Source organism: Zootermopsis nevadensis, unplaced genomic scaffold (assembly GCF_977971745.1).
Source record: "Zootermopsis nevadensis isolate Lab colony 2312 unplaced genomic scaffold, Znev_1.0 Znev_ptg000006l, whole genome shotgun sequence".
Lineage (NCBI taxonomy): Eukaryota > Metazoa > Arthropoda > Insecta > Blattodea > Termopsidae > Zootermopsis > Zootermopsis nevadensis.
The window spans coordinates 11,703,720-11,716,289 of NW_028259138.1; the positions used below are offsets into that span (position 1 = coordinate 11,703,720).

At 38.3% G+C, this 12,570-nt stretch overlaps 1 protein-coding gene across 2 annotated transcripts; it reads right to left on the minus strand.

Annotated features, from left to right (window-relative positions):
* Positions 1 to 579: 579 nt before the first annotated feature.
* On the minus strand, positions 580 to 4,860 carry LOC110830990 (uncharacterized). 2 transcript variants are annotated; one of them, XM_087343704.1, is made up of 3 exons: positions 4,764 to 4,860; positions 2,128 to 2,334; positions 580 to 2,010 (listed from the first exon to the last, which is right to left on the minus strand). In XM_087343704.1, the coding sequence occupies exons 1-3, from the start codon at positions 4,773 to 4,775 to the stop codon at positions 1,702 to 1,704; spliced, it is 528 nt and encodes a 175-aa protein (XP_087199830.1). In that variant the 5' UTR covers positions 4,776 to 4,860; the 3' UTR covers positions 580 to 1,701. The 2 variants fall into 2 exon arrangements, with proteins under 2 accessions (XP_087199830.1, XP_021922169.2); XM_022066477.2 differs by having other exon boundaries at positions 580 to 2,334.
* Between the last annotated feature and the right edge of the window lie 7,710 nt (positions 4,861 to 12,570).

Genomic DNA, 12,570 nt, shown 5'->3' on the forward strand with positions numbered 1-12,570 from the left:
GCTTTATAGCTTGACGATGACAAATGTGTGTTTTACGGGGGAAAAAACAGGTTTATGCTAAAGTGCAGAAAGAGACCCCGAGCTTTTACAAACATCAGTTCTCTAATCTAAAACCTACAGTGTGTTAAACTGTAGAAGTTCGATGTGAATCATTTGAAGTTTTTCAGAGCAGTTGAAACATATTTTCAGACTTCAGCTTAATTGGTGTGTATATTTTATCAATTAGCCTACATTAGTGGTTCGCACTCTTTCCTAGACATGAGGTCACATTCACCCTCTTTTATTAATTCGGAAACCACGGTGTTACAAATGGCGATCATTTATTGAAACACCATGGCAGTTTTGTTAATTTTTTTTTTACGAAACTTGTTTTTTTTATACCAGGGAAATATTTTTCATAATGCGTGGGTAGTGCAGAAAACGTCGGCGGGCCGCTGGTTGGAAACTCCTGGCCTACATGTTGTGTCAAATCAAAGTCAGGTTTGAGGGTTGTCTCACCTGCGTTCACGAGAAGGATGTGGCCTGCGAACAGGAGGTGTTTCAGGTCTGACGGTGTAATTAAGCGTTTATGGCTTCAAGAACGGTTTAATTTTTCCTTTATTGTCTCAAAGAACCGTGGAACTTAATCACTGTTTATAAAAATGGTTAGTTATATTTCTCATTCTTAAGTTGTTTTAATAGTATATAAAATGAAAAATTACATCAAGTATATTTAATCAAGAAGTTATTTAAATAAAACTAGTTTCAAATGCTGAATGGCATTTCCTGTATGGCAATAAATGTCTAATTCTTTACAGAGTGGATTATGGTGCACTGAGTTATAATCCTGCAAACTTGAAATATGACCATAAAGTAATCTAAGAAAAATATAGGTTAAGTGAAAGTTCAATTCCTTTGAAAGTAATTGTCACAGTTTCAACTTTTATTTAATTCAAGACACTGTATTGGTTTCGGAGTTCAAAGACTCGAGAAATGTGGTTCTCAAAATACTGTATATAAGTTTCAAACATGACGTTATTGAGGAATACCGTACTCTTAGAACAAATGCAGCTGTTCTATATTTGTAAAAAAAATCACCTACAATTGGTTGCTACTAACAGTCTTTTGTTTCTGCGGCCAGTTTTGAAGTATACGCACATTTAAATTAATTTTCTAACATCTACCCAATTTTAACTGGTTACAGTAGCCGGGGTCCAAGGCGTGGATCCTATCCTCTTGAACACTAGGGTCGTTGGTTCGAATCCCACTCGAGGGCTGGATATGTGTCGGAGTTTCTCTGCCTTGTGTAGGTAGTGGCTTCCCTACGAATTGACAGTTTCCCGGTCAAAGGAGATCTACGACATGTCAGAAAAAGAATCCACCGATTCAGAAGTTAGTTCTGAAGTACAACCGGCCAGAGGGCGTAATCCGTTAAAGTTGAAGCAGAATATTCCCCTTTTTGATAATTGACAAAGTATGTAGGCTGATAACTATATTTATCTTATCTGTAATACACGTTGTTATTTCAATTTTGCAACAAACACAGCGATGTCTCTAAATCCGGTCTGTAACTTAAAGAATTAATTATTATTTTCAGAATTTTTGTAATATTTTTCTCCCCCCACCCCACTTATGCAAGGAAATACAAATCAACATTTCTCTTAACCAATTCTTTGTCCAGTCTTACTACAGTCACCAGTTGGGACTCAAATAGCGGTACAATCACAACCATCCGCTCTTATAACCAGAATCCCATCCGCCAGAACCCCCATAACCACCATGTCCTCCGTAGCTCCCAAGGCTGTACCCACTTTGATAGGGGCGGTAACCACTGTAACCCCCATCATATGGCCGATAGCCCCCATAACCGCCCAGACTATTATAATATCCACTTGGCTTGTAGTAAGTCCCATATCCGCCGTAGCTGTAACCATTTCCATAACCGATGCTGGGCCTGAATCCGCTGTATCCTCCTCCGCTCACGTAGTTTGGATTATAATTGACGCTCCCTCCTCCATAGTTCCAGCCGCCACCATAGCCGCTTCTATAGCCACTCCCATAGCCACCATAACCGCTTCCATAGTCACCATAGCCACCATAGCCACTCCCATAGCCACCATAGCCACTTCCATAGCCACCATATCCGCTTCCATAGCCACCATAGCCGCCTCCATAGTCACCATAGCCACTCCCATAGCCACTTCTGTAGCCACCATAGCCGCTTCCATAGCCGCCATAGTCTTTCCCATAGTTTCCTCCGTAGGTCCCGTAATACTGGCTTTTCTTGTCATAGAAGCCGTAGCCTCCACCTGACCCTGTAGCCACCGCCACGAAGATCGCTACCATAAAGGCCACCTGGAATATGTCGCCAGATATGAGGGAATGTGACGAAAATAAGAGTAGAAATGTTCTCTCCCAAATGCATTTCTTGCTGTTTTACATACTGAGCTTTAATGACCTTGAATGTTGTGTTTAAGATTCAAATACAATGTTATGAAGCGAATCACCAACTGCGTACATAATTTTATCCAAAATTCTTGTGTCAAAGTTACCGTAGACAAAATTATTGAGAATTATTAGCGTGGAGTTCTACGTAGTCGATATATAAGTGATCAGTTCTTCTGCATTCGTCAGATACTAGGGGAAAAAATGATGGCACAATGAAACAGTACGTTTGAAGTTTGATTTGAGGTCCATGACAATTAGGGATTACTGGATCGATCGGACCAATAGGATCCAAAATGAAATTCCCCTATAACTTTAATTATGGATCTCTGTAAAAACGTCAGTTTTAGAGAAGAGACATTCGGACATACACGGCGTCATCCTCAATATACAGAGCAGGTGGAGCATGGTAGAGGCGTACTGCTTACTGTCGAAATGAAATGAGAATCAGGATTGAATTATTCACCTGCAAATGATTTACCACGGATTATGATGGGAGGAGCAGGTGAAAGGTTTTGAACCGAATGGTATCAAGCAGTATTTGATTCTTTTTCTTTGTGAATGTGTTTTATTTCTTAGTATCGTTCCAAATTATTAGAACTTTACCATATTTTCGAATTAGGGAAAAAAAATTTAAAACTTAAAAATTTACTTTATCACTGTGTGAAAGAGGTTGTGAGATCTTACCTAAGAGGTGTGATGTTTGGGACAACATTCCTTTTTAAGAACCTCTACAGTGGGCGTAGCAACGTTACTTAATAAGTAGGCTTATGTTGCAAAACGAATACCCACATCGAATTTCAAGGATTATGGATCAACCCTTTCTTTTCATATTTCCTAACGTTTCTCACATATGTTTATTAACATACAATATATTCCATTTCTAATTTAGGTATCGTGTTAAATCTCAAAGTGAAGAAAGAATGGTAACTTGCTTTCAATATCTGGATTTGTTTTCCGTATGATGGTTTCAGAAAATTAAATAGAAATGAGTGTCTAATTGTTTGCGGGACGTTTTCGCGTTATAGACTTCAAATGTTTCAATAATTGTCACCTATGTCTGATAACATATTAAACTCTTACTTTCAGGTTATAGAAAAATACTGAGTATTTCTATAAATATTAACTGGACTGGAAATTAGTTCTGGGAGTAATTATAGATTTCAGTCGTGGTATATAAAACCAAATATCGATAAGAGACCTAAAATAACATTTTTAAGAAGCAAAGATTGAACGAAACAGATTAGCTGTTATACATGAAAACTTTGCAATGGCAGGTTTAATAAACAAACAGAATTTCGAAGAGGGGCTGTCTTCTGAGTTGTAGCGCCGTATGATCTGATAGAAGTTTACCAGCGTTTCAGAGGTCCTTTGTATTCACCGCCATAAGAACCTCAAATTCTGCTTACTTGACATGTTTGCCGTAACCGAAAGAATTTTTAAACAGAATTTGGTGAAGATTTTCCGAACTGAATAATTTGTTATGCACAAATACATTTTCACAACATGACGAATTAAGGGAAATTATTAATAAATGTCAATGTGTGAAGAAATGCCGTTATCGACATTATAAACGAAATGTGTCGTTATAAGATGGTCTGTAGATTGTTCGGAAACTCGGTATGTATTCCTGCAATAAACTTTCGCAAGCCAAGTAAGGTATTGGTCCATAATATTCGGTCCAAGATGTCTCGTTTCTCTGAGTCCTAATGCCAGTCGCCTGTACTGAACAACAGATAAAATCTTGCATTTCCTCATATCTTATTTCTTCTTACGTTTTGCATTATTATGCTTGATGAAAATAATTTGAAGCTCTAAGACACGTAACCTTCTCTTACTTTTATTAGTAAACTTAAATGAAGGAGGGTGAAATGGTTGGTGCACAATGTACATAGTATTTTAATCGGATAATTTCCTGGAAGAGACTACTTTGGGACATAACATCAACAAGGAATCGCAAATATATAGTGTGTGTTGATTCAACTCATGTGCCTCACGATAGAATCCAGTGGCGGTACCTTCCGAGCACATTCATGAAATTTTGTGTTCCATCAAATTTTGCTAATCCTAGAGAACCGCCCAACGTGACTGCTTATTCAAAACTTTTTGAATGACAATTTGTATAGCAATAAGTGTAATAACCCGAAAATTTAAAAAAAAAAACCCAGACAAATGAGACTGAAGAAGATCTCGATCAGCAGCTGCATTAATCCAATTAACATTCTTGCACCCAAGTTTTCTTGTATCTATTCAATATTATTTTCTCATGTTCCAAGTGGCTCCGTTCAAACAGTTGAAGTAACGTGGTCATAATTGTTTAAGATACTGAATCTACTCACCGGAGTCCTCATCTTGGTATGTAGGACCAACTGTCCCGTGGTCACGGCGTGAAGGTGTGTGTCTTGTCCTACGCTTTGTCTTCGCCTTATATACGCTTCGCTGCGAGAGGCAGCGTAGCGTATCCTAGATTCACCCTGTGCTAATCTGTAACTTGTAGACCAGGCCAAGTCGATAACACCGCGGAATCTGCCAATTTCTGGACTTCTTCATTGTTGTGGCATCCGTTCTTAAGAATTAACAAATACCGTACCTACCCGGAGTAAAACTGGCATTCCAGGGCAGATCTTAAAGTTTAATGAGACACACACACAAACATACGGATGGAAACTGTGAGCGTGCATTTTATTAGGTGGCTCAGATTTTTTTAAGGTGTTCTGTCTGACGACAGGTCCATATGAACAGGATCCTTCGATCCTTTTCTCGGACTGGGACCTGTTCATATACGTTCTTGGCAGAGATGATCAGAAGTGGTTTGCCATTGCCTTCTTCTGTGTGTGAATGGAGTAATTGTTGGGATGCCACGGAGAAACCGGGGAAGCCCCCGGAGGAAAACTCCGTGTTGCCTAGACCATGGCCTTGCCCAACACAAGTTATAAATTTGGACACCGCCGGGAATCGAACCCGAGACCCCAGGATTACAAGGCCAGGGTTCCAACCGCTAGACCACCTCATCTTATTATTATTTAGTGTTCTGTCTGACGACAGGTCCATATGAACAGGATCCTTCCATCCTTTTCTCGGACTGGGACCTGTTCATATACGTTCTTGGCAGATGATCCAGAAGTGGTTTGCCATTGCCTTCTTCTGTGTGTGAATGGAGTAATTGTTGGGATGCCACGGAGAAACCGGGGAAGCCCCCGGAGGAAAACTCCGTGTTGCCTAGACCACGGCCTTGCCCAATACAAGTTATAAATTCGGGCACAGAAACTGGGTTTTGTGAGTAGGACAATTAATCGTCAATTCCCGTGAAAGGGGAGGAATTACTTGACCATCTGAGTAAATTTATTATCAAGAAAGAAGCTGTACCATCTGTTTAGTAAGTGGATTTGGTAAAGCTTTTAACAAAATTAATTAATTTCACTAAAATATAATGCTCGGTACCTAGACAATGCATGATTCTATTATTATACATAAGTCCGAATCAGTTTTATACTGAATTTGATGGGACAGTTCGATGCGACTTCTGTGTGTATGTTCTCGGCATATGAAAGGCAGTCCTTGCGAACGCCTTGCAGAAACTACGCTCCCGACAGTAACCGTCGCACGATGTTAATTCGGGCCTACATGCGTGCTAAGAAAAGCCACTCCGAGCATGAAATTACTGCGACACAACGTTTCTCATTGCAGCTGACAGTGAGTAATATTGGAAGATAGTATTTTTCATGAGCCAGCATCTGCTTACCTCGCGAATAAGTTAGTAAGAATTTCCTCTTTTCTGTTACTCCTGCCCATGTCGTTACATGTTCTGAATTTTTATGAATTTCTTCGTAGTGGTGGGAATTTTCTGTCTTCAGGACGGCTTTTTAGATAAGTCGCGATTTAGTAAACCAGTCACACAAAACAGATAAAATATTCATCGTTGGCGCTGTGTGTATTGGATTTCCGCAGGACAAGAACTTAAACGTTTAAAGAAGTCATAAAGCTTCTGTAATTCGAGAGTTAAAGTTGTATTTTTGATTAGAAAATTTTGAACCGTTCATCCATAAAGGCCGACGATACCTCGAACCCAAGTCTCTTTTCCATTACTGTATAATTCACGATTATCAGAGCGTGTGGGACTACTTCCACTGAGCAGAGTTCTTTCGTTCCTGAGGAACTCGTAGTCTCTCAGTCAAGAAATTCACCTTTTACGTAACTCGTAAGTTCGCTAGCCTTTTCACAAAAGCCTGCCACATGAACCAGCTATTTCCAGTTCGCACCTTTTTTAAGATTTGGTTTAATATTGTCTTTTCATCTACGCCTACTTCTCCTAAGAGGTTTCTTCACTTTAAGTTTTCGACTAAAATAGTGTCCTTATTTTTTATCTTACTCCTGGATCCAAAATCTCCCAAATTATCGTCCTTGATTTGATATTGCTATCAATATGTGGTGAAGAGTGGCCTACCAGTTATCTGAAACTCCTCCAAATGTCTTCATATTCCTGTTTTTTCCTGTGTTTCAGAGCAGAATATCCTCCCCAGCTCTTCGTTATCAAACATCGTGTATGGCGAAAAAAGATATCCTACTACAAATGTTTAATATAAATTTCGTAGAAAGAGCAACGTTTCATTATAAAATTCACGTCTCGGATTAAAATTGCTTATCAAATGAAATGATTATATTTTCTAGTTTACTAAATAATTGTTCAAATAGGAATTACATACATCGTATAACTCGACACAATATTATCAGACCTATTACAAGAGCCGTTAAACTGAATGAACACAGTCTCTTTTCCACCTCATATGTTTGCAACAGAACTATATTTGCGTTGTTAATATCAAGGATTCCAAAATATATATAGCATCAAGGCCTCCAGAGATAAATAGTTTCCGGGTAAGTGTTTATTAGACCTGAAGATGGTACTGGGTCCATTCTGTACCTAAATAACTGTTAGGAGATTCACTCAGATTTGTAGAACACAGTTTCCAAATATTAATAAAAATATATTCTTCTGTTATTTAAAGACCAACCGCAGAGTTTATGTAGCGTGGAATAAAATGACATGTTTTTCTTTTCTTTTTAGTTTCTTCCCCTGAGGTTTACAGGCGTATGTTCATTTTCAAATACGTGGTACATTTATTTCTTCTCGTCAAGTTCTCGCCGAGTTAATTTCCATAAAGATATCAGATTAGCTACGTACTGTGAAAATAATTAGCCTATGCAAATTTCTGCATTCGGCGATACATAACGTCGGTAATTAATACAGCACTGTAACATAATCAAACAATGGGAGTACCCTTGACATGGGTACTTTAATCTATTCAAGTACCTATGCGATCTAATAGCCTTGACGTCTAGTTATCTCCATAAACGTTATGCAAAAGTATGGGGCAATGATTTTACCGCGCTGTTCGGAAGAAGTTATATGTAGGATAAAAATTATTAAAATGTTTGAAAAACTTAATATAGGAGTATTTATAATGGTTATAAGCGGAACAATCATAAGAGTGAATTTTAAAATTTCTTTAGTATATTTCGTAGGCATAGCGTATGGTTGAAATACATTCTGTGTTTCAGTTTTGCAGTGAGAAGTTACCTTTTTACAGAATGTCACATTGGCCCACGGGACTTGCACGGTTTCTTTTAATGTACCTGAGGAGCGGAAAATATACAATACTAAAGAAGCAGAGTTTAAGATTGCTGACTGATTTAATTTGGCTCAAAATAGGGTTCATGTAACCACAGGCTTTCGGGTTCCATACAGTGCAAGACATTTGTTGAGTAACTGTCAGACTGCAAACTTCTCAAGAGGGGCTGTGCGTCAGAGGACCTACGAGCCCGCGGAAGTGTTTTCTAGTGCCCGCAAGAACTTCTGATTAAGTAACTTAATTAGGGGCAGTTCGGTCATTGCTTTTGCCTTGTAAGTTTTCATATTCGTATACGGCTAATTCGCAAGTAATATATTAATGACCCCTTATGTTAAAAGTAGTATTTTAAATGCGGACATTTTGGGGGGGGGGGGTGGTATTAAAGCATATAGCGTCCTTTCGAATGAAAATATCTTAACTGTACTCGCCTAAGAAGTTTGGCCTAGTTTGCTAATGGTTGAACCGGTAGTGCTGGTACTTGGGTGTTGTAGAAGCTACCTGATTTACGATTACTCTTACACAAATTTCGTAATTTTTGCTTTAACTCGCTGAACTGACAGGTAAGGTTCGGAGCCAGCTGCCGAGTTCCTTATCTTGTCCGATAAGGGTTTGTTGCATTGCGTTACCTGGGGGGCATGTCAGAGTGAAAGCGAGAGGGACATTCCAAAACGGTTTAGCAAAATGATGTTTTCCCATTTAAGATATCTGGAAATACAGTTTCACAAAATGTGTCTCTTGAGTGGTCAGCACTCCTGATTCGTATTCTGATGTCCGTGGCATCGATTCTCGACCCTGACTGTCATCGCAATTATCCTTAGTATCCCTTTAGGCAACTGCTGGTATAAAAATAGCCTACGCGGTTGAGACAGTGTCATTAAAGAGTTAAGTGACATTTAAGTTCCCCACTGCGGCGAGTATAAAGATGACTATCTTCTGGAATGTCGAACCTCGTATGGTAGAAATTGACCGATTTTTTCAGAGGTTGTCTGCTGCTACCATCATCAGGGGGATTTTTTCGGTTTATTACGCAATAATATTCCCAATAAGAGACGTCACTATGAAAAGAAACTATACCAATCTTTTGATTCATGTAATGTTGCTTTGTCAACTGTAGGCTTGTAAGTTAGGGTTATATTGTAAATGATTTTTGGACGAAGTGTGGAAGAACGCGACCGTGGTTTATTGCAATGAATTGCAGAGCATTTTGCCTGAAGTGAACGAAAGAAACTGGAAAAACTCTGGCAGCGTTGTTGAGTTTTATAACCGGAAACACCCGCTTACGGAACACACGACAAAGTTCAGCAAAAGTAACAGAGCTTTCTGTTATTTTATTAACTGCTTTGTTATAGAACACCACAAAGAACGGCTATTCTGTACCGGTTAGCATTTTTTTTTTCATCCGTTGTTCTGGTACACAAATATCTTGACGGGAAGTCATCATATCAAGAATTTTATGAACACAAATTGGCTACCAAATATCAAAAGATTGTGCGCCTGTAGGCCTACACATTATAATATGGATTTAAGTTGATTTATATTTGCCTGCCTTGTGAACAAATTTAATAGCTTTGAACATGAATTTTTTTTGGAAAATTTGTGATGTTTAGTTTCATTCAAATGCTTTAATCTTTTGTGCGATAAGACTATCAGAAATTATAAATTAATAATAATACAGGGTGATACAAAAGTAACACATTTTCAACATTTAATATAACATTGATTGATGTTTTCTGGATTCAATGTAATTATTACTTTGACAAATAGGGCTTGTGTCAGAAATGGGTTGGCTACCGCATTCAAACTATATCCACTTAACACATGAGTCGACCAGAAGGATTTCTGTCCTACACGCTCCTCTGTCACGGAAACAGTTCACCGGATGAGATATTGGTCGATTTGTTTGGCACAGGAGAATCGAGAAATATATCCCAAAACTCATCCTGTCAAGTTAAGTAAGAACGAGATGCCTGGTTGTGTTCGACAATAAATACTCGTTACATTTGTGAAAAAGACATCCTCGAACTTCGACTTTCGAAAGACAACTGACGGACCGACGCGAGCCGGTTATGACATGACATGAACGGAGTGGGTTCTGGTGTAGTCACCGCCATATTGTATTTATTAATCAAATCAAATTATATTGAATTGCAACGATCAATAAATATTTTAGTGTGGGTTTCGTGACTTCTGTTTCACTCTGTATAATTTGGAAATGCGTTTCTGTGCGTAACAGAGGTTCTGGCTGTGTCGAATTTGTGAGACTTTCGTGATGTTTTGTGATGAGCAGACTCAGCAGTTGGACTGTTGCGTTAAAGTTAGTTTCATTGTACGGAAGTTACTGAATCAGGATGTGAGTGCAAACTGATGTTTAACTACTCATCGCAACGCGTTTATCTACACGCAGTGACGAGCGTGTGAGAGCTAATTTCCTGTTTGACACAATCGAGCAATTGATTATATATCTTACGCTACTGAACACGAAAGCAGGTTATTTTCAAGACATGTATAAGAAATCCAGAAGATTTGTTCAGCGTTAACGCCGTACATTTAACGAGTAATTTTAGCCCCTCATTAATCCACAAGCTAGAGGACCACCTCTTATCGGCTGTCCGAGACTGGTTATTTTGTTTTTATTCAATATATGTATTTTGTGTATTTATCAAATCTCCTTAGTTGCTTGGCAGAAGTGGCCTCTTTAATAACATGATCCAGCAATCTGCGCTTCTGAATCTGAAGTAAGTAAACTGATATTTCTCATTGTTAGTTTTAAAGCCAGTTATAGTTTATCTTCATGAGTAAGTCAGGGCAATAACATTGCAAGAGTTGGGGCCACTTTAGTTAGGTTAGGTTGGGTTTGGTTAGGTTAGGTTAAGTTAGGTTAGGTTGGGTTAGGTTAGGTTAGGTTGAGTTAGGTTAGGCTAGGTTAGGTTAAGTTAGGTTAGGTTGGGTTAGGTTAACTGTGAGATGTTTTAGGTTATTCTTGGGACCCTTGCGTTGCGTTTTGTTTAGATATGCACCGTTTTAACATTTATTGTGTGATAGGTGTCTTGAGGTCACGTATCTGTAAATGTCATTAACTTTCACGAAAATATTAACCCTTGGTTAAGCTGAATGAAGACATGTAGAAATTAATATGTAACTTAAATCGAATATTTCTCACTCTTAATTCTGCCGAACCTTATGAATCTTAGTGGACATACCAGACAGACTAATTTGCGACCGAACAGATACTCGTGGACTGTATAACGTGGCGACGAGAGAAAATGATTCAACAAAGCGTGCAGATTCTCACCACTAGCAAAACAAAAGAGGAATAATCATCTCTCACACAATAGCATTCTCATGTGGGTGATGACCCGGACAAAGAACCACTCCAGTCCTAAGCTTTTTTATAATACTGAAACATGGAAAGCTAATCGTGCTATAGATACCACATTGCATAGTCAGATATCATATCTCTTGTACTTTTGTACTTTGATAAAAATACGTCACCGGGAGAACACATCCCCTTTTATGTGTGTAGATCTTTATACGATTATTATTTAAATCATTTAATTATGAACATTTTTTACAGAAATTTAATAATGTTCAGTATCTGCTTAGGGATAAAAATTAGGTAGTTACACACCACAATCAAATTCTTTCAGACAAATTTAATGCTCTGTCCTAAACGGCTAAATTTAATTTAAATCCGTTTCTGACATAAAACACGAAATTTGACCTACGTATTCTTGCGACATTCCCATTGTGCGTTCGTGTTGTTTACTTTGCGTATGGGAAACTTGGATAATTGTAAGAGTACGCAGAGCCTGTTTCCAGAGGTTTACTGCCCTTGAAGCGGATGTTGAGGTGTCTTGTCCTTGTTGAATTTCAAGAAGTCACAGCGAGCTGTGTTATGTCGTTCTATTGAAAGCCGGTTGTATGAGGAATGTAACGATTTCATTTCTGCCTCTGTACTGTAGTTTTATTCAGGTTGTATCAATTGGATGTCGAATTATGTAGATAAGAATATAGACTGAACTTATCTGAAAAGTTCTTTGCTGTGCAGTAGCGAAAAAGAGTTTGTGAAGAAACCTCAGGAAGCAATGAGGTAAATTTTAGAAAGGCAAAGCAAACATTGTTTATTTTCTTCCAAACAACTAGACTTCTGAGCTGGGCGCCATCCGATGTAATATGGTATGTCATGGTATTGTTGTCAATGTTAGAAATTCATTAATAAAAGTATCTGTTACAAGAGACCGTTACGATTAGCAGCGTCCATAGTTCCCAGCTTTCAAATGTTGTATTGTGTTAATTAAATCTGAGAAGTGTTTCTGTTTCAAAATTTGATTAACGACCAACAACCCGCGCTTCTATTACAGAATGCGAACCATAACCAATAAAATTTTAAGTTCTTATTAGTGGTTATGCGCCAGAACAAATATTTTCCTGAAGTCATGATAAAAGATTCGAACCAAGATGATCCTCTGTCTGAGTGTTCGACAAAGGACATTAAAAGAATCACTTGATTTATGTA